General features: G+C 33.6%; 1 protein-coding gene across 5 annotated transcripts in view; it reads right to left on the reverse strand.

The window, feature by feature from the left end:
- Positions 1–22,260, reverse strand: part of Parp11 (poly(ADP-ribose) polymerase family member 11) — a 66,030-nt gene that overhangs the window by 31,227 nt on the left and 12,543 nt on the right. For 2 of the 5 annotated variants that reach the window (XR_007108352.1, XM_047550078.1), the window contains exons 2-6: positions 7,176–7,304; positions 6,189–6,309; positions 3,670–3,745; positions 529–601; positions 318–448 (exon numbers count right to left, since the gene is read on the reverse strand). Coding sequence is in view for 4 of the 5 variants with exons in the window: in XM_047550078.1 (XP_047406034.1) it covers positions 318–448; positions 529–601; positions 3,670–3,745; positions 6,189–6,309; positions 7,176–7,304 (530 nt within the window). In the remaining variant the exon portion in view is untranslated. Of the gene's footprint in view, positions 1–317; positions 449–528; positions 602–3,669; positions 3,746–4,195; positions 4,767–6,188; positions 6,310–7,175; positions 7,305–8,818; positions 8,943–22,260 lie in introns of those variants that run through there. The other 3 variants (XM_047550080.1, XM_047550079.1, XM_047550081.1) reach the window with 3 other exon arrangements.

Genomic DNA, 22,260 nt, shown 5'->3' on the forward strand with positions numbered 1-22,260 from the left:
ACAAAATTCTATCAACCAAGTTAAGCAGCTCCTGAGACTTATAATATCCATTTCAGTCAAGATGCACAGCTTTAAACCCTGGAGGGAGAACAAAGCTTCTCCACATTATAATGCCTGGGATTCACTTGCAGAGCAGCTCTTTTTAACTCCCCAGGAATGCTAAAGAAGCAGGCTGAGGGGCCAGGTAGAAATATGCCAAGAATAAAACAGCATATCTACACCACTAAAAATTAATACAATTAAACACTGGTGTTTAACTATCTCTAAGACTATTGAAGTTTTATAGATAAGAAGGTTCAGACCAGAGATCATCTTACCTGCAAAAGAATTCCCATAGGTCTAAATTTTGAATTCTCTGAATTCTTTTAATTCGGTTACGATCCATTGTTTTCCCAAAGAGACTGGCAACTTCATTATATTCATGTGTTTGATTGTGCAGAGAAATAAGCTGGAAACAGAAGAGTACATGGTTTTATTGGGCTCCTTTCTAATTTCTTCAATAGGATGGATAGTCAGTTCTGGTCTTACCTGATACGGTACTTCTGTATTCACATTCTCCCAGTGTGGTGGCATAGGGATAGCCTCATTTTCACAGATATAACTTTAAACAGCAAAAGATAAAACAAAATATAATTAGTTGATTATAACTACTGTTAGTGATTTAGCCTTTTCTTCAAAGCTAAATTTTCATGTTCATGGTATTATGACAAATGCAGTAAGGGTAACCCTTGGTTTCTTTATTTACAAATATTTATTGAATGCTTACTGTGTGCTGTTTTGCAGGTGCTGAATAGTGAAAAATATCCAACCTTAAACACCAACAAAATTTTAAAAGTAATTGTATAGTTGTCTTGTTTTCTTAAAAATTTCCAAAATTTCTTTAAAATGTAAGGAAGATAAAGGAATTTCTAAGGTAAAATTAAACTCCTGAGGAAAAAAAAAGCCCAAGCTCTTATTTATACTGCCTACTGAATAACAGTGAAACTCTACCAGCCATTTATGTACTCCAAGATCTGAGTCAAATCTAAAATGTTCTGTTTCACAGTTCACATTAATTCACTTACTGAAGTCAGTCAGAAATCTTTTTAAAACTAAAGTGTCTAAGCCACTGGATGTGAACAAAGAAAGACAGTGATGATGGGAGGTTTAATAGCAAAAGTTAACACTCTAATCCTCTCTAGTGATTGAAAATGGAAAAAATTAGTAAGTTTTAAACCTATCCTTAGTTTACTTTTTCAAACTCACTTTGAGAAAAAACAACATGATTAAAAATGACTGGGCATAAAGTAGAATACGGTGGGAAGTTTCCCTCACACTCTAGTCCTTGTTCTATCCAGTTCTTTCTTCTTGCCCCAACTCCCAAGTAATCATTGTTTTTAATTGCTCGTTCTTTTGGAACTTCTTTAGGTAAATATAAGCCAAGTTGTTATTTCACACAAATGGTAGCATAAAGCATACATTTTCTGCATCTTTTTTTCCCCCACTTAATCTGTTCTTACTGAGATCTTTCCATATCAACACATAAAACGTATCCTCATTCCCAGTGCCTACAATGGAGTTTGGCACATGGTAGACACTCAATAAATACTGGTCGAATGAATAAACACATTCTATTTTAAGATGCACAGAATTCCACTGTATGGATGTATGTGTGTGTGTGTGTGTGTGTGTGTGTGTGTGTGTGTGTGGTTTATTTACCCAGACTCCTACTGATGTTACTTAGCTTGTCTTTCACTTTTTGCTACTGTATTAAGAACACCACAAAGAACAAGTTTGTCCATTTATCACTTTACATGTTCATTAGTTTATCTGTAGAATAACATTCTGAAATTGAATTTCTGGTCGAAGTATATATTTATTCATGATTTTGACAGATACTGCACAAATGCCATCTTATCAACATTCTCACCAGAAATGAAGAGAATGCCTATTTCCAAAAGCCTCTCAAAAAAGGTGTGATATTAAGCTTTCAATTTTGTCAATCTGATAGGTTTTTAAAAAACCCTGATACTGATTCGTATTTCTCTTTTGCAGCTGTATAGTATTCAAATTCTTTGCCCATGTTGGTCTTAGAGAATCCTAAAATAACTTTGAAATAGCCCTTCCACTATAATAATGAGTAAAAAAATTTCCCATTTTTTTGTTTGCCTAATGTATCTTTTAGATATTGCAAAAACAGACAAAATTTATAGCCCATGGCCTTAATTAATTCCTTGTCAATAGGAAGCATGAATTATTTGCTTTGCCTGAAATAAATGTTTAATACAGTCTGCAATGAACAAACATTTCTATGGCAGCACCTACTGACTTCATCACTCTATTTTTCTTCCTTAATTAATCCTTCCCTTTTATTCTTATCTTGCTTGCTGTCCTCCATTCTGTTTAATTCTCTCCCTCTTCTGCCATCAGTCTATTGTTTGTACAGTCTGGGACAGAACAGTATTTGACCCCAACTTGTGCTTCTTACCCCCATCAAAGGCATACCAGATAAAACAATACACAATAACATTTTCCATTATTATGTCTCATTTTTCTCCAAGATTACATGCTCTTTGAAGATAAGCAATGCCTTTTTGTATTCCTGGTACTAAAGAATGTGACTATGATGTAACTAACAGAAAAAATATTCTTTATATTCCATAGATGTATTAGCACATTTATCATATAAATACTTGAATAACCTAAATGATAATACAAAATTGTAAGTAAAAAAATCAAGAAATAAACTGATAGAACTTAAAATATTTATTCCTTTGCTCTAATTCTTTCAATTTCTTTCTGTTGCTCAAATCCTTTCAAAAGATCTCCTTGGGGGCTTGGGAGATAGCTCAGTTGGTAGAGTGCTTGCCTTGCAAGCACAAGGCTCTGGGTTCAGTACCCAGCACTGAAAAAAAAGGATCTCCTTGGAAGAAACAAAAGGGCATTCCCTACAATTCACAAGCCACCCCTGTTTTTTTTTGTTTTGTTTTGTTTTGTTTTGTTTGTTTGTTTCATTTTAAATTCTTTGAACAAAAAGAATTTCAATATTTGCTTAAGGAATCATTCCAAAAAAATAGAAGATGTGCTCTAAGATTTTTTTCCCTTTGACTCTCTATTCATATGAATAACAAATATTTATTCTGGCATTTACACCTCTTTTTTTCAGACTATGTACAGCTAGTGAGAGTAAAAAGAAAATCTGCAGCCCAGATACAGGGAACCATTCTGTTGCCCCATTGTACAAGCATTTTCCTTAGGTTTCCTTCAGTTGCTACAGACTTGAAATTACTTCTAGGAGTTGCTCAGTGGAGATCAGTGGAGATACAAAGTGGGCAATTACCTGGGACTTAGGGCTCAAATAATTGGATGGTTGAGAGTATTTTCAGTTAAAATTCAAACTTACCTCACTATATTATTTTAAGAGTATATTACAGAGGCCATAAGACATTTTGGAACTACCACACACACTATTCTCAAGAATTGAAAACAATAAATATACAAGAAAAAGGGAAAAGAAAAAAATGGTGACAGAAGATGATTTGCTATTTTATCAACAAATGAGACTTAATATTTACAAGGTCAATTTAATATTTAAAAAGTCATTAAATGACCCACTAAAACACTGTCAGTCTATTTGTTTCTCCATCAAATGGCAAAATACCCTTTCTGCCCCTATTCTCTTTACAATACCTGAAAGCACTGATAGAAAAAGGAGCCCTTTTTATTAAGCGCTGTTTTCCAGTGGTGAGATTCATTTGCTTCATTTCTGTACACAAAGACAAAGATATTAGATAAGCCACAGAAACATACTGTGCTATACAATATCATCAAGATTAGTAGCCACACTACATGATGATCAGAAATCATGGAGATCTGGGAGCAGCTGACAAGCAGAGTATATTAGGATACTTTACCATGCATCTATATCTTGTCATAAAGGTGCTCTTCAGGAGAGCACAGCTTCATTGCATGATCTAAGCTCACACATAAAGATGCTAATTTTATACACTGCTCAGTATTGCAGGGTCTATTACTTTCTGTATTGCACTTAGGTTACACTGATAATAAAACACAAGAGTTCTAAGCTTAGCAAAGTTAAGAGTACTAGAAAGAAAGAAATTATCATACTAAACCTTCTGTTTGGCTTATTAAGTGGAAAAATATACTTTGATTTATTTCTCCAAGAATTTTGGAAATGAGAAAAGAGATACATTACCATTATAAAACTTGCACAACTCACAGAATTTCAAAAATTTGTACATTTCTTGCCTTCTCTTTAAATTGTATACCTAAACCAAAAAAAATAGAAAGCCTGGCGAGACCCAACACATACTTATATAACCATTTCTAGTGATAAAAGACTATCTAATAACTAGAGGTATCCATTTTCTTCTTTCATTTATATCTCAGCCTTTGCAATATTTACCAGATCCATGTTTTCATTCCCACATAAGTCTTAATACAAGATTCTAGCCAGGTTAGTCTACTTGACAGCATTCCATTCCTAAACAAAGAGATTCACCCACCCAGGCAAATGCTAGTGTAAAGTGTCTTCTGGCTTTCTGTATTCTCCTAAACTCAGCATATACTAGCATTATCACTGTTCAAGGGAAAAAGCAAGATAATTGCAGCACATGGTACAAAACCTGTGGTACCACCTTCTTAAACCATCTCATTTTGAGTTTACTTTTCTCAGTTTACAGAGAAAAGCTGAGTTGACTAGTGGCAGAATGGTTAGGGCTTATAAACTTGGAAATAGTACATATGAAGTACTAATAACTATATCTTTGAAACAGTATCACTATATAGAGAGTTGGGAAACTTGAGTTATTAGCATATATAACTCCTATTCTTTGATAAAGATATTAATTTTTTGTGATACTGGGGATTGAACCCAGGGGTAATCTACCACTGAGCTACATCTCCAGCCTTTTTTATTTTTTGAGACAGGGTCTCACTAAATTGCCTAGGTTGGCCTTGAATTTGAGATCCTCTTGCCTCAGTTGCTGGGATTACAAGTATGTACCACCATACCTGGCAAGATATTTTTTGATAAATTGAATTTTTGGACAGGAAGCTTTCAAAATCTGTAGTTTACTAGTAAATATTCTTTTAGAATTAATGTGGTTTGCTGAATTGTCAATGCTTTAATAAACTTCATCCTCTTCATGAAGTCTGAAGCCTGGGTATATCATTCTATTTTAGTACTGCTTCAAAAAGAGGTCTAGAAATGTTTACCAGACACTGCTTGCTTATACAGCAGCAGAAAGACAAATGTCAGAATCTCCTAAAAGGAAGCCTATTTGCCTGATGTCATTAAAAAGAAGTTATGATTAGTCAGGATTAGGAATCTAAGTTTTAACTCTTATTAATGAAAAAAAAAGCAAGAAAAACAATTCAGGTGGGACAGTAATTATTAGATATTTGCTTGCATCAACCTCTCCCTGGACAAAACTCTTTCACCATTTCTAGATGTTGGCTCATCCAAAAGAATTTCAAAGGTTTTAGCACCCTGCCCAACCACAGTGCACTACTAACATAGTCAGAAAGACACTGCTCCCAGAAATTGGGAAAGAAGAGACAGATGACCAAGCTGTACAGCAATCAAAATGTACTTTGGTTAAGAAAACCTCCCCATCCAGGTCTTGTTTGCCCCTAAGCAATAAATTGTGGGTGCTAGCAGCTTGAAATGTAAGGAGCTTTTTAAAAACTATTGGTTCTTTTTAGTTACACATGACAGAATTCCTTTTAACGTAATTATAAAAGCACAGAATATATCTTGTTCTAATTCAGTACCCAGTACCTCATCTTCTCCTTTCCCCCCTGACCCCCAGCTCCTTTCCCTCTATTGATCTTTCTGACTTCAACAGGTTTTTCATGGTTTACCTAAAAACATGACAACAAATCAAGGATGAAATCAAAAGTGTGACTGATTTCCAGATTAGCTGGCTAATCTATGAAAGAACTAATTAAAACAGAAGTCACGCATATGTGTATATGCACACATACATAGATAAATATAACGTCATAGTTTCTTCCAAGTGTTAAGATGATGATGATGATGATGATGATGATATAATAGCTAACTCTTACATTGCTCTTACTACTTACTACTATTTGTAAATGTAACAACTAATCCTGATCTTCAGAGCTGTAGATTGTACTCTATCAATATATTAAAACATAACTATTAAGGAAAAAAAACATACCTGCAAAGTCTATCTTGTAGCTGAATTTGGAAGTAGTAAAAGAAATGGAGCCACAAGGGTTTGTTCTGAAGCTCTTTTCAATATCTTCACTGCTAACTGAACATTGAATGTTGGTATCCGGCTTTAAGACAAATCAGAAAGTTTCATTTATCAGTTGTTCATATTAGCAGGTTGGCCAGAAAAGTGATAACTGTGATCACAGCAACAGAAAATGGAAGAATGAGGGAAACTTACTAACCATCTGTTCTAGCTCCCAACTCACAGGGAAGTTCTCAACTAAGTCCTCACACCGAAAATGGTTTAAAGATTTCCGGCAAAGAAACAACTGGTTATGGTCCCCTTCAACACCTGGGTATAGTTCCTTTATAAAAATTATTACGCTCTTCACAAATTATTCCAGTAACTACACTTTCTAAATGGCTCAAATTTTAAATCTTTAAACAGCTTAGTGAGGCAAAATAAAACACACACACATGCAGGCTTTTAGGTACAGGTTCAAATCTCAGTTAATTCCTCTGTGACTTTGAACACGTTGTATTAACTTTCCCGAGTTTCACTTTCTTGACTAGAAGAGTTTTAACATCTCCTTTAGAGCTGTGAGAATAAGAGAAAAAATATGTGTATGGCACCTAACATAATACTGGCACACAGAAGGTGTTTAACATGAACTTGCTCTTCCCTTTCTCTGTCTCTGTCTACGAAGTCAAGCGTGGAGTTGGCTCAGATGTATGCATATCATGCAATTCTAATAACACTGAGTCTCTGAACATACAGTAAACATACTGTCTCTTCTAAATAAAATATTGTGAAACTTGGGAGCAATAAAGGGAAAAGAACTGGAAGGTTTCTAAGTTTTATTTAAGACATTTGATTTCCTTAATTTTTGATTTATTTGAGGTTATGCATTTATGCTCATTTATACATCAGCAAGATGATGCTATAAGTGAATCTAAACCCCTTCTGCTAAAATTCAAGGATGGGAAATACCTGAAACATATGCCACTTCCCACATTCTGCCAGGTAAAACCAGCCCCACTGGGTATCTGATGTGTCCATGTCATCCATTTCACTATCCGTCGTTTTAGATAAGAACTCTTCTGCTTTGTGAAACATCTCCTGAAAAGCCAGGAAGAAGTGGAAGAAGAAATAATTCTATTAATAAACAATGTCCTTTTCATGGATCATTTTACTTCTTAACAAAGAACAGTATTTCAATGCCTTTCCCAGAGTGGCACTTTAAAACAGCATTCTATCTTGCATACTGACTCTGAAGAAAAGCATTTTAAAATGTTGTATATTACTGCTTAACAAATCAGGCAAATAATCATCATCTGAGGCAAGATATAACAGTGAATCCTTTAAATAAGCTACATCAACATTTATGAGCACCTCAGGTTTTCAGTATAGCCCCAAGATATTTTTATTTTCCCATATGTTCATATATATTGTCAAAAGGATCCATACCATCACAACTACTTAAGACCCAGTACATCTGATTTTTGTTTTAAACACTCATGACTTTATTTAATGGCATGGAAAGGTGTTCTAAGATATGGAGTTGGATACAAAAGAAGGTTATAAAACTCAGAAATAGTGATCCAATTTTAACAAAAAGATGTCTATTTATCCACATGAAGTCATGCATATGTGTATATGCACACATACATAGATAAATATAACGTCATAGTTTCTTCCAAGTGTTAAGATGATGATGATGATGATGATATAATAGCTAACTCTTACATTGCTCTTACTATCTACCAAGTACTGTTCTAAGAATTGTGAAGATGATAACTCATTTAGGCCTAACAACAACCTGTATAAGATAGGTACTCTTAGCATAATGAGGAAACTGAGGCACAGAGGTCATGCCATGGGAAAACCAAGATTCAAACTGAGGCAGTCTGGCTCCAGGGTCTGTGCACGCATCCACCATGTAATATTGCCTTATACTTCATTATGAATGATTTAATAAAATTAATTATACCAATCAATTCATGTACACATTATTATAAAGGTTTTTAATATCTTTGGGTGGATATTGTGATGAAGAAGAAACTACTAGAGAGGGGACAAAGAGGCTGGTCAAAAAAGCTTAAACTATCTGGAATTTGGCTTTCTATTCTCATTTTATGAGGATTTATAAAATATTACTTTAAATTTGCAAACTAATACAGGAAAACATTCTCCTTTAAAAAATCAAAACACTCAAAATAAAGACTTATTCGACCACCAACTCTATTCCTGGTACCTTCTTACCTATCTTCAGGCTTACCAAATGCTATCAATTTACTATGTATTTTTCAGATCTGTGTGAGGGCACTGTGCATGATCATAGATACATATGCAAACATATATAGTTATTACTGATTTGTTAAAAACTTGATTTCTTATATCTTTGATTTTTTTTCTACAAACGTATACTACAGGATAAACTGAGAAATAATTGGTTTTAATTTCATATATCAAATATCCATCCTGTTTCTATAAGTTGTACAACCCAAGGTAACTTTCCATTATTTGTCTAGGCCACAGTTTCCTCTTTGCAAAGCACAAAATTCAAGGCTCCTTCCTCATTAGGTGGATGTTAGAATGACAATGATAATGCAATAAAGTACCAAGTACAGTACCTGAGCTCAGTGAAGGGGGCTCTTTAGTTTTGATTTTTTATTCATGTTTGGAAACTCTCTCCAAGGAATGCCTTATGATTATTTCCTGGTTTTTATTCCTTCATGTTTTAAAGTTGACTGGCTGCTAAGAAAGATAAAATACGAGACCCTAGGATCAAGAGCTTCAGGTTTAGAGCTCACTATTTTCCTTAAATATTTTAACCAGACAATAAAGACAATGATTTAAAATTTAAGATCAACCGTACAATTAACTACTCTTTTTTTGTTTTCCAGTGATAGGGTTAGAACCCAGGAACTCTAGCACACAAGGCAAGTGCTCTACTACTGAGTTACTCCCCTAGCTTCATCCAGTTAACTATTTACAATTCCTGGTTCTTCCTTCTAGTTCAAATCATTTGGCCATTTCACTATGAGAGAGGGAAAGTAAGAGTGACCTAAATTTAGTTTTTTTTTTTCTTCTGAAAAGAATCAGAAAATTTGGAAAGATAAGCGTGAAGCTAATAGTTAAGAAGCTAATATTTGGCTTAAGAATTCTATATTTTCTCTATTAGAAAAGGAAATGGAATATAGAACATTATCCTTTATATGGCATACAATGTCAGTGTTTTGGTACATAACATTGTACCTATGCTCACTTTAGTCTAGGTTAAAACTGGAAGTGTTTTAACAAGTCATGTGCAATGCTGCATGCCTACAGTTCCAAATACTCAAGAGGCAGGAGGACCACTTGAGACCATGAGTTTGAGGCTAGTCTGGGCAACATAGTAAGACTCCTTCTTACACACCCAAAATAAATGAATGAATACATAAAAAAGGAGTGTGAACAAAGTTCTTTCTGAACTCCCTGTCATAAATTTACACTACTTCTTTCTTCCACAACCCAAACTGCGAGAAGTCATTATTTTCCAATTAAAGTCAAGAAAAAAAGCAAAAGCAGAGAATAATACAATTATTTTGTCTATGATCACAGTTAACAGTACCAAGAAGATTAAAGAAACACCCAAGGCTTCCTGAACACTGCTTCTTCCCTAGGTCACCACGCCCATGGTCTATCTTTCACAGATTGATATTTACTTTTTCTCTCTTCTTTTGCCAAAGCTTAATTTAATTGCTTAGCTTCACAGGTATGGTGGCGCTTTTTTTCAAAAGATTCATTTAATAATATAAAACCTTGCAATTTTCCACAATAGTTTTCTCCCCAAAGTAGTGGCTATTTTGTAAAATTAGACTCAAAGAGAAACTCAGTTTTATTTAATAAATGTTAAATAATGTAATCACAGTAATAATGGCTCTAATTAGAAAATGTTTGAGTACCAAAAATAATATGTGCAAGTTATCAGTCATAGAGTAGGCATCTAATAAACGTTAAATGAATGAGTTACTTCAGTCACAATATCATATTCTGCCTGATCTCCCTGCTTTTAACTGGAAGATGACACTTCCTGCATAGTGGCTGTGAAGGGAAAAAAAAGGTAACATAAATTGGCAAAGCATGTTGCAAATTTTCAGATACAATGGGAATGCTGGTAGAACCTGTCCATAATTTTATCTATTCTAAGAAGAAACTTTATAAAACCTGGAGACAATCTGTTGGGATCATCAAATTGAAAAGCTATATGCAAAATTAGCTTAGAAGTAAAAATGCTGGTCAGTATAAGAAAAATAATGCTGCTTTCCAGACTGACTAAAAGTTTCTGATAAGATTTTGACAACTAACTATAATTTATTCTGAGAGCATACACAGAATACCTTGAGGAAATCATAATTGGTGCTAAAATAAGCCCTTGCCTCTATATAAATAAAGATCCAAAATCTCATAGTAAAAGATGCAAAATGGAGTGTAATTCCCAGGACAACAAAGTAAGGAGTGCTGTGGACCCTCTCCCCAGCAAATCTATTTTTAACTGGTGAAAATTATTTTGAAAGCAAACATTTGGACTCTCTGGAAATTGTCCTAAGGACATACAACAAATGGAGAAACATCCATTCAAAAAAACTGGCTCAATCTCAGAATAGATCAACATCTGTGACATCTGAGTTATGATCTGCACCACTGCCCCATTCCACCAGCTCTGTTACCTCTGGCATATTCAGCTCTCTCGCCCTCCACCTCCCAGACGGTGGAAGCTGCTATAGTATATAATCTAAAATACTCAGTTTTCAAAGAAAAAAAAAAAATAGAAGACATACAAAAAGAAAAAACAAGTCAAAATATGACCAATAAACTGAGAAAAAACGTAGCTACTAGAAGCTGCCCAGATAGTGAACTTAGCAAAGACTTTAAAGAAGTTATTACAAATATGTTAAAAGGACTAATTAAAAGCATTTTTCAAGGATTAAGGGAAATCAATGACGACAGTGTTTCATAAAATACAGAATATTAATAAAGAGATATAAATTATTAAACACAACCAAATAGAAATCTGGAGACCAAAAGCCGGATGTTTTCTCTGATGTGTGGATGCTAATTCATAATGGGGGGAGGGGTGCTAGGGAAGAATAGAGGTACTCTGAATTAGAGAGGAGTGAAGGGAGTAGAGGGGGAATGGGGCTAGGAATGACAGTAGAATAAATCAGACATTATTACCCCATGTGCGCATATGATTACATGACTGGTGTAGCTCTACATCTTATACAACCAGGAGAATGAGAATTATACTCCATTTTTGTATGATGTGTCAAAATGCATTCTACTGTCATTTAAAAGTAATTAGAACAAAAAATAAAAAAATAAAAAATTTTAAAACAGAAATTCTGGAGTTGAAAAATACAATAGCCAATATAAAATGTTACCAGAGAGGCTCAATACTAGATTTGAGCTCTCAGAAGGAAGTTGCAAAATTGGAAGAGATGAATAAGTATTATGTTGCATATACATAGTTAGGCATTGCTTAATGACACAGGTACATTCTAAGAATGTCATTAAGTGATTTTATAGCTATGCAAACATCATAGAGTATACTTATATACATCTAGATAGTATAGGTCAGTCACTTGATGTGGCCTATTGATGCAATTAAGAAAGACATTAAACATGAGATGTTTGAGGTTGCTGCTGGGGTAATGGAGAATACTGCTTTATAGTAAACTCTTTTTTATAAGTAGGAGTTTTCACGCTAAAATAATGATAAAACTATTGTGTAGTAAACAAATAAAACAGCAGTACAGGCACTTATCAAGTATTATGTATTCTACATAATTAATTGTGCTGTACTTTTATGATGACCCAAGTGCAGCAGGCTTCTTTACACCAGAATTACTACAAAAACATGAGTAATGTTGTTATGGTACTGTGTTACAGTGGTTACATAAGTAGGTGATACGAACTTTCAGATCCAATATAATCTTATGGGTCCACTGTCATCTATGTGGTCCACTCTTGACTAAAACATCATTATACCACCCAGGACTGTAATATATACAGAAGTAACAACATTATAAAGGGAGAGAAGGAATTCAAGTCTCAGGAGTACAATTCCTATATTTCATTTAAAGTCAGTATAAGTCTGAAGAATATTCCAATAAGCTAAGATGTAGATTTTAAGTCCTAGAGCAACCACTAAGAAAATGCTTCCAAATATTACTTTAAAAATTAATAAACAGAATCAAAATGTTACATCAGAAAATATCTACTGAATATAAAAAAAGAAATAAGGGAGAAATGGAGAAACAAAACAGTATAAAAATATGGAAAACCAAAAGCAAAATGGCACAAGTAAATAATAATATAACATGCAAACAATTAATAGAATTAATGTAAATGAATTAATCCAATTCAAGGCAGAGTTCAGATTAGTTTTTTTAAAAAGATCCAACTATAAGCCATTTCCAGGAATACACTTTAGATCCAAAGATACAAATAGGTGGAAAATGAAAATATGGAAAGTTTATATACCACGAAAACAACAATCATAAAAGAACTACAGTGTCAATATTAAAGTCAGACAAAACTGATTCTAAAACTAATTACTAGAAATAAACAGAACCACCTCATCATCAGTGTCAATCCACCATAAACATACAATTATAAACATACATATACCTAACAACAGAGAAATAAAACAAGTAAAACTAAAAACTGACAGAATTAAAGGAAGAAATGAACAATCTGAACATCACAGTTTTATTACAGAGCCAACAGGAGCCCCAGAAAAAATGCCCTGGATATTTTCCCCTATAGGCTTCATGACTTTTCATTAAATAAGTAACCCCAGCTAGGTAGTGTAGCATGAGCCTATAGTCCTAGCACTATGGTGGGCTGAGGCAGGGGGATCATTTGAGTCCAGGAGTTCAAGACCCAAGACAAGCCTAGGCATCTAGGAAGACCCCATCTTAAAAAAATAAAAAGTCATTTCTGATAGACCAGGAACTTTAGGAAAAGAATTCATTGAGGTACTACATGTAAAAATTAATGACAAGTTCCTGCCTTTTTGATAAGTCTAATCTGAGATTCTTTATTAAAAGTTCCAGTAAAGCAAATTTCAAAAGAGCCTATATAGTTAATCATTTCTTGCCGTACTCTATGCAAATAAACCTCTAATAATGAGACTAAACTTATTTTACAAATTGATCTTACTGTGGTTATCTATGGTAAAATTGGGTTAAGGGTCTGAAGAAAGGAAAATTATGTTTCAGAAAAAAACTATCATGTATTTTTTGCTATATTCCAGCCTTGCTCTTTTAAATTGTTATTTTCCTGCCATTTGGGCTGTATCCTCAATTCCTTCCAGCTATAAATATAATGTTTCAAAATTTTCTGACTTGGACTCAAAGAAATTAAAACTGCTTTTCCTGAAGTCCTACAAGCTGAGGCAGATCAATAAATATAGATTCCACGGAAATCACCACAAACTGTATCCAGGACATTCTCCTATATTTTCACTGCTTTCTACCACTGCAACTGAAGATACCTCAACTGAAAATCTAAAAATCTTTTTTAGCTGACTGCTCTTCAGACTCAACGAGTTTACAGAGAGCTCTAATTATTGTTTTGCTTTTCTTCCGTTTCCATAGATATACCTCTTATTAAAAACTTGTTAGCTTAATTTGATGAAAGTTCTATCTTACCCTCCAAAACATATTGAAGACTTCAACTCCCAGTTTTCATCGGAGAGAAAAACTAGGGAAAAGATTATCAAGATTAGGAGACTTGAAGGAAAAAAATCTATAAACCAACAGGATGTAAAGACATGTATGGAATACTTTACACAAGGCAGAACACAAATTCTTCACTGCACATGGAACATTCTCCATGTTAAAACATACACTAGGGCTGGGGATATAGCTCAGTTGGTAGAGTGCTTGTCTCGCATGCATAAGGCCCTGGGTTCAGTCCCCTGCACTACAAAAAAAAAAAAAAAAGTCTTAATAAATCTAAAAGGAATGAAATCACACAAAATATGTTTTCTAACCAAATGTATTTCAATTATAAATTGATAATAAAAAGAAACTAGAGAAATTCACAAATACATGAAATTAAATGATCACTATAAATAAAAGGTAAAATGATAAATTTTGAGGGAAATTTTTAAATATGTTGAGATGAATGAAATAAAAATATAACACAACAAACTTACAGTATGCAGCTAAAACAGTGCTTAGAAGGAAATTTATAGTTGTAAAGGACTATACTAAGAAAGAAAATTTTCAAATAAACAACCTAACAAGATGAGTAAACTAAATCCAAAGGAAGAAGAAAGAAAATGATAAGTATTAGCACTAGGAGAAAAAATGAAGTAGAAAGTAGAAAAACAGAGGAAAAAAAAAAACCGACAAACCCCAAAGTTTCTTCATTTGAAAAAAAAAAAAAAAAAAAAAAAGACACTTTGGCTAGACTGAACAGAAACAAAAACAGAAAACTCAAATAATTCAAATAAGGAAAAAAGAGGGGGCATTACTAATGATCTTACATAATAAAAAGAATTATAAAGGAATACTATGAATTAATACTAGTTGTATTATAAAGCCACATAATGCCAGTTCACATAAAACTACAAATTTCTAGATGAACACTACTATTAAAACTGATTTACAAAAGAAAATGTGAATAGGTTTATTGAAAATAAAGCAATCAAATTAGTTGTTTAAATGTTTTCACAAAGAAAAGTCAAAGGTTGAAAGTTCTCTCCAATTGTGGATGCTAACCCATAACAAGGGAGAGTAAGGAGAGGACGTATAGAAGTTTGATGGATTAGACAAAGGGGATGAAGGGAAGGGAGGAGAATGGGAATAGAAAGATAGTAGAATGAACTGGACATAACTTTCCTATGTTCATATATGAATATATGATCAGTGTAACTACATAGCATGTTTAACCACAAGAATGGGATCCTGATTAGAATAAGTTAAACTCCACGTATATATAATATGTCAAATACATTCTACTGTTATGTATATCTAAAAACAACAAATAATAAATAAATAAGAAAAATCTAGTTGCAGATGGCTTCACTGGTAAAATCCGTCAAATATTCCATGAAAAAAATCAATACAAATGCTTCATAAAGTCTCTCAAAAAACAGAACAGAAAGGACCACTTCTCTACTCATTCTATGAGGTGAACAGTAGTGCCCTGACACAAAACCAGAAAAAGACATCACAATACAACAAAACTAGAGACTAGTATCCCTATGAATATTGGAGGCAAAAGAGTCCTCAACAAACTGAATTTGGCAACATATAAGTTGGAATATATATCACAAATGAAATTGCAAGGCTGGTTTACCATACCCTCCCTCACAAATACATTAATTAATTAAATTAAATAATACTGCTATAAATTGTGCTTCCCCATATTCATATGTTAAGATCCTAACCCGAATTTATGGTATTTAGATGGGGCCTTTGAGAGGTGATTAAGTCATGAGGGCTTGCCCTCATGAATTGGAACAGTACTTGTGTAACACACCCTAGAGTATCTCCTTGTTCCTTTTACCATGTGAGGATGCATCGCTATCTATGAATCAGGAAGCATGTCCTCACAACACACTGAATATGCCAGAGCTCTACAACAGTGAGCATTAAATTGTTGTTTATAAACCACCCAGTCTATGGTTATAGCAGCCCAAATGGCTAAGAGAGAAATTGGTACTAGAAATGAGGTGCTACTGCAACAAATACATACAAATGTAAAATCAGCTCTGAAGCAGGGTAATAGGTAGAAGCTGGAAGAGTTTTGAGGTGCATGCTCGAAAAAGTCTACACTAACTGTGTTTGGACCATCAGGGTGATTCTGGTGAACACCAACAAAGAAAAGAGCTGTAAAGGAAGCTTTAATTTCCTCAGAGAATATCTAAGTAATTCTGAACAGAATATTGGTAGGAATATGGACAGTAAAAGCCATTCTGATGAGGTCTGAGATAAAAATGGGTACCATGTTAATAGGCACTGGAAAGAAAGGTGTATTTTGTTATGAAGTGGCAAAGAATTTGGCTAAATTGTATTGGTGTTCTAGTTGTTTTGTAGAAGGAAGAATATTCAAGTGGTAAAACTGGATATTAGATTGAAGTAGTCTCAAAGCAAAGTGTTGATGAAGCAGCCTAGCTTTTAATGATTGCTTATAGTTAAATTTGAAAAGACAGAAATGACTTAAAAAAATTTTAAGCAACAGGGAGCTGGTAGTTAAAGATTTAGAATATTCTTAACCTATCCACATAGAAAAGAATTAAGAAAGCCTGGTCATAAGATCACACTAACGATATGGCCAAATATCCATTTGATAAGATTAGTATGGATGTGTGTGACATAGCAGATTTAACAAGTCATCACAACAGGAAAAATGCCAGTTTGAACTGAAGAGGAAAGAGAAAAGAAGGGATTGAAGGAAGGCCGTTGGTCTTGGATTTTACAGGATGGAACCCTAAACCTACTCAGCTTCAAATATGTACTATATTTCAAGACAAGCAAAGAATGACCCTGAAGGCAATTCAAAGATCAGGACTGCTTCTTCCACTCATAAGGGAAACCATCATCTTACTTTAAAAAGATCAGATGGCCTTTCCCCAAAACCACAAGGACAGGACTATCCAAAGCTCAATGGGCTTTGAAAGACACAGCATCAAACCAAAGAGAATTATTCATCAGTCTTAAGATCTCTGGAGCTTGCTTGAGATCTGTTACCTTGTTCATTTTTTTTTTTAATCTCCCTTTTAGAATGGGAACACTTATCCTATCATACTACTGCAACTTGGAAGCACATAACATATTTGGTTTCACAGAGTTCTAGCTGGAAGAGAATTTGCCTCAGGATCACTACTACTTTGAGTCTCACCCATATCTGATTTATAAGATATTTAGATGAGAAGTCAAACTTTGTGGAATGAGTTAAGACTTTGAAGGGTAAATGGGATGAAGTGAATGCATTTTGCATGTCAGAGTAAGCTGAATTTTGGAGAGGCAAGGGGCAGAATTGCTACAGACTAAATACCATTGTCTGTTCAGGCCCATATAATTTCAAATTTTAACCTCAATAATTTTTGGAAGTAGGGTCTTTAGGAAGTGATTAAGAGGGCAAAGCCCTCATGAATGGGATTAAGGACCATATAAAACACATCCCAGCCAGGCAAGGTGGCACAGATCTATAATATCAGTGACTTGGGAGGTTGAGGCAGGAGGATTTGAAAGTTTGAGGCTAGCATTGACAAGTTAGACCTGTCTCAAATAAAAAATAAAAAATGCTGGGGATGCAGGCAAGTGATAGAGTGTCCAGTACAAACAAACACACACACACACACACACACACACACACACACACACACACCCCAGAGAGTGCTCCCCTCCCTTGTCCCTTCTAGTACATAAGGATGAAAGACAACCATGTATGAACCAGAAAAAATGTTCCTACCATATACAGATTTGTCAACACCTTGATCTTAATTTCTCAGCTTATAGAATAATAAGAAATAAATTTCTGATGTTTATAAGCCACCCAGTCTATGGCATTCTGTTCTGACTGCCTGAGCAGACTAAGATATGTGTATATTAATGGAATAAAAAACAAGAAAACTTATCATCTAAATACAGACAGAAAAATAATTCAACAAAAATCTAACACCATTTCACAATGAAAATAATCAAACTAGAAACAAAATAAAACTTCTTCAACTTGATAAAAAGCATTTACAAAAACCCTGAGCCAATATCATACTTACTATTGAAAAACTGAATATATTTCCCCTAAAAGTAGAAACAAGAATGTCTGCTCTTATCACCTCTCTTTAACATTGTACTGAAAGTGCTAACCAGGGCAATTATTCAAGAAAAAGAAATAAAATGCATCTGGACTGGAAAAGAAGGAGTAAAACCATTCTTGGCACATAGCATAATTTTGTGTAGATACTTCTTCAGAATCCAGTTAAAAAACAGAATTATTAAACAAGTTAATCAACATACAAGATCAATAAAACTGTCTCAATTATATATCCATACATTAACAAAGAACATCCAAAAATTTGAAAATTCCATTTGAAACAACACCAAGAAGAATAGAATATTTAGGTATAAATTTAACAGAAGATATTCCAGACACATACAATGAAAAACTTCACAAACTGCTGAAAAATTAAAGGAAATGTAAATAAATAAAAGATATTCCATGTTCATGGATGCAAAGATTTAACATTAAGAAATATAACCTAAATTGATCTAAAGATTTAATGCAATCCCTATCAAAATTCCTGCTCATCTTTTTACAATTGATAAGACAACCCTAAAGTTCATAAAGAAAAGGAAAAAAACCAAAAAGAAAAATTCTTTTTCTTTCTTGAAAAAGAATAAACCTGAAGAATTTATACTTATTTATCTCAAAATTTACTAGAGCTACAGTAAATAAAGACAGTATGGTACTGGCATGTGGACAAAAATATAAATCAATTAAATGGAAATGAGATTCAAAAATAAGGCTTTATACTTATGGTCAACTGATTTTCAACAAAAGTGCCAATACAATTTAATGGAGGAAAAAAATAATCTTTTCAGATTAGCTTTGGTTCAACTAGATATCCACAGGCAAAAAGAAAGAAGTTGAACCTCTATCTCACATCATATACAAAACTTAACTCAAAATGTATGAGCCAAAACTGTAACTCTTTGAATAAATCTATGTGATCTTTAATTAGGCAGTGTAGTCTTAGCTACAACATAAAAACACAAGAAACAAAAGAAAAAGATAAATTAGATTACATCAAAATTTACAACTTCTATGCCACAAATGACATTCCTAAGAAAGTAGAAGACAAGCCAAATAGAGATATTTGCAAATATTCCCTAGTAATATAAGATACTTGCATAAGACTATAAGAAGAATTCTTAAATTCAATAATAGGTAAATTAACTCAATTGAAAGTAGACATATTGGCCCAAAATGGTCAAATGACAGGAACAGATATTTCCCAAACAAAGAAATACAAGTGGCCAATGAACATATTAGAAGATATTCAACTCTACTAGTCATCTGGGAAATACAAATCAAAATCACAATGAGTTGCTACTTCACACTTACCAGGTGACTATAATTTAAGAAGAAAATAACAAATGTTGTGGAGAAACTGGAACCCTCATATATTGTAAGCTATCTACTGATAAAATGTAAATTGGTGTAGCTGCTTTAGAAAAGATTATCGGTTTCTCAAAAAATTAAATACAGAATTGCTATATGACCCAGCAATTCCACCCCATGTATATATCCAGGAAGCAAAAACATACATCCACATGAAAATACATATGCAAATGTTCATGGACACATTATTCATAATAGCCCCAAAGTGAAACAACCCAAATGTTCATCAACTGATGAATGGATAAAGATATGGAACTTCAATACAGTGGAGTACTGTTCATTCAGCTTTAAAAATAAAGGCAGTACTTATATATGCTACATAGTCGGACCCTGCGAACTTCTTTTTCTAACTGGAAGATGCAAGATATAAAATACCACAAATTGTGTAATTCTACAAAATATACAGAATAGGCAAATCTATACAGACAGAAAGTATATTGTGATTGTTTAGGACTGGCAAGGAATGGGACAAAGGAGAATAACTGATAATGGGTAGGGTTTATTTTTTACAGGATGGTTACTGGGTATTGAACCCAGGGGTGCTTAACCATGGAGTCACATTACCAGACTTTTTTACTTTTTATTTTGAGACAGGGTCTCACTAAATTGCCTAGGGCCTTGCTAAATTGCTGAGGTTGGCCTTGAACTTGCTATCTTCCCACCTCAGTCTCCCAAGTTGCTAGGATTATAGGCATGGTCCTACAATCAGGGTTTCTTTTTTTGAAGTGGTAAAAACAGTCTAAAATTAAACTGGTAATAGTTGCACACCACCCCAAGAAAATATTTTAAAATATTATATTGTAAAATTCAGGTGAGTGAATTATATGGTACATGAACTACATATCAATAAAACTATTTCATTTAAAAGCCAATAAACCAAAAATTTGATTCTCACAATGAAGTAAAATATAAAAATTATTCTGAAAAGATACTTTGAAGGCAAAGATTCTGAAGGAAACAATAAATTCTATAAAAGGTTAGATGCCTGAATAGATAATTGATTAAAACTCCTACAAAATTATGAATAAATCACTTGAAAGGATACACCAGATCAATATAAAATTCAGTCAATATATAGGAAAAAAGCAAAGGGTTAAGTCTCATAAATTCACTCTCCAAATTCTGTTCTGCCAGGAATGTGCTTCCATCTGAAACCACAATCTTCTATTTAGCCCCAAAGACCATGAAGGGTGCTTAAAGTTTTAGAAAACAATAGGTGTCTGCAACAGTTTGAGTTATACTGACAAACATGAAACTGCATAAACTGAAAATGTAGAATTTGATAAATTTTGATACATGTTCCTCTGTGAAGCCATCATCACCATCAAGCTGACCACTGAATTCCTTCATGCCCCTCCTCACCTGCCTCCAAGCAACCACTATAAGTCACTATAAATTAGCTTGCATATTGTAGTGACATATAGATTTATATACATAGTATGTTTCTTTCCCTCTGGTTTCCTTAATTTGGCAAGATTTCTTTGAGATTCATCCGTGCTACTATTAAGAGTTAATTCTTTTTATTGCTGAGCAGTATTCTATTATATGGATATATTGATGGACACCATGAGTTATTTCCGGTTTTACTGTTACAAATAAAGCTATCACATTTATGTTCAAGTTTTTGTATACGTGTATGCTTTCTTGAGTAAATACCTAGGAGATCAATGGTTGGACCATATCAAAGATATGGTTATATATTTAAGAAATGGATAAACTGTTACAATGTGGATGTATCATATTACGTTCCCACCATCAGTGTGTATGGCAGTTCACACAAACAGAAAGAAGTTGAACCTCTATCTCACATCATATACAGAACTTAACTCAAAATTTAAGAGCCCAAACTGTAACTCTTTGAATAAACTATAGAATATAAATTGCCCTACATTCTCATCAAGTCTTGGTATGAATAGTCTTTTCAATACTTGTTAATTGGTTGATACATAGTAGTAGTTTATTGTGATTTTAATTAATTTGCACTTCCCTAATGATTAATGATGATGAGTATCTTTTCACGTGCTTATTTTTCCTTCTGCTTGTCATTTCTGATGCAATGTCTATTCAAGTTTTTAGTTTTTTTTAAATTTAATTAGGTTGTTTTCTTTTTCTTGCAATTTGAGAGTTCTTAATACCTTCCAGGTCCAAGATTTTTATGCTTTACAAATATCTTCTCATCTGTGACTTGCCTTTTCTCCTGTGTTTTCAATAGAATAATATTTTAATATTTTGGTGATTTCCAATTTACCAATTCTTTTCTTATGTACATCATGGTGCTGTAGTGTAGCTAAGAAACTATTACCTATGCTACAAAGATGTTTATCCTAAAATTTATAGTTGTAGACTCTGTATTTAGGTCTATCCATTTTTGGTTCATTTTTATATGATACAAAGTATGAAGTTCATTTTTTTTGCAATATCCTATTGTTCTGACACCATTTGTTGAAACGATACTTTTTCCACTAAATCTTACCATTTTGAAAAAATAAATTGCTTATATGTTCATGAATCTATTTCTTGGCTCTCTATTAGATTCCACTAGTAAATTTTAGCATCTTGATGCCAAGATTGCACTGTTCCAAGTATTGTAGTTTTATGCTGAATCTTTAGCTCTGATAGTAGTAGCTCTCCATATTTGTTCTTTTTCAGAAATGCCCTATTTTTATCTTCTGAATTTTGATTGGGGTTTCACTAAATCTATCAATCTATCTCTATGTGGAAGGAATTATTATTTCTTTTTTTTTTCTTTGTATGTGTGGAGAGACAAGTGCTGTACCACTGAGCTACATCCCTAGCCCTTTTATTTTTTGACACAGGGTCTCACTAAGTTGCTGAGGCTGGCCTTGAACTTGTGACCTCCCTGCTTCAGCCGCCCAGTAGCTGGAAT

Source organism: Sciurus carolinensis, chromosome 4 (assembly GCF_902686445.1).
Source record: "Sciurus carolinensis chromosome 4, mSciCar1.2, whole genome shotgun sequence".
In the NCBI taxonomy this organism is placed as follows: domain Eukaryota; kingdom Metazoa; phylum Chordata; class Mammalia; order Rodentia; family Sciuridae; genus Sciurus; species Sciurus carolinensis.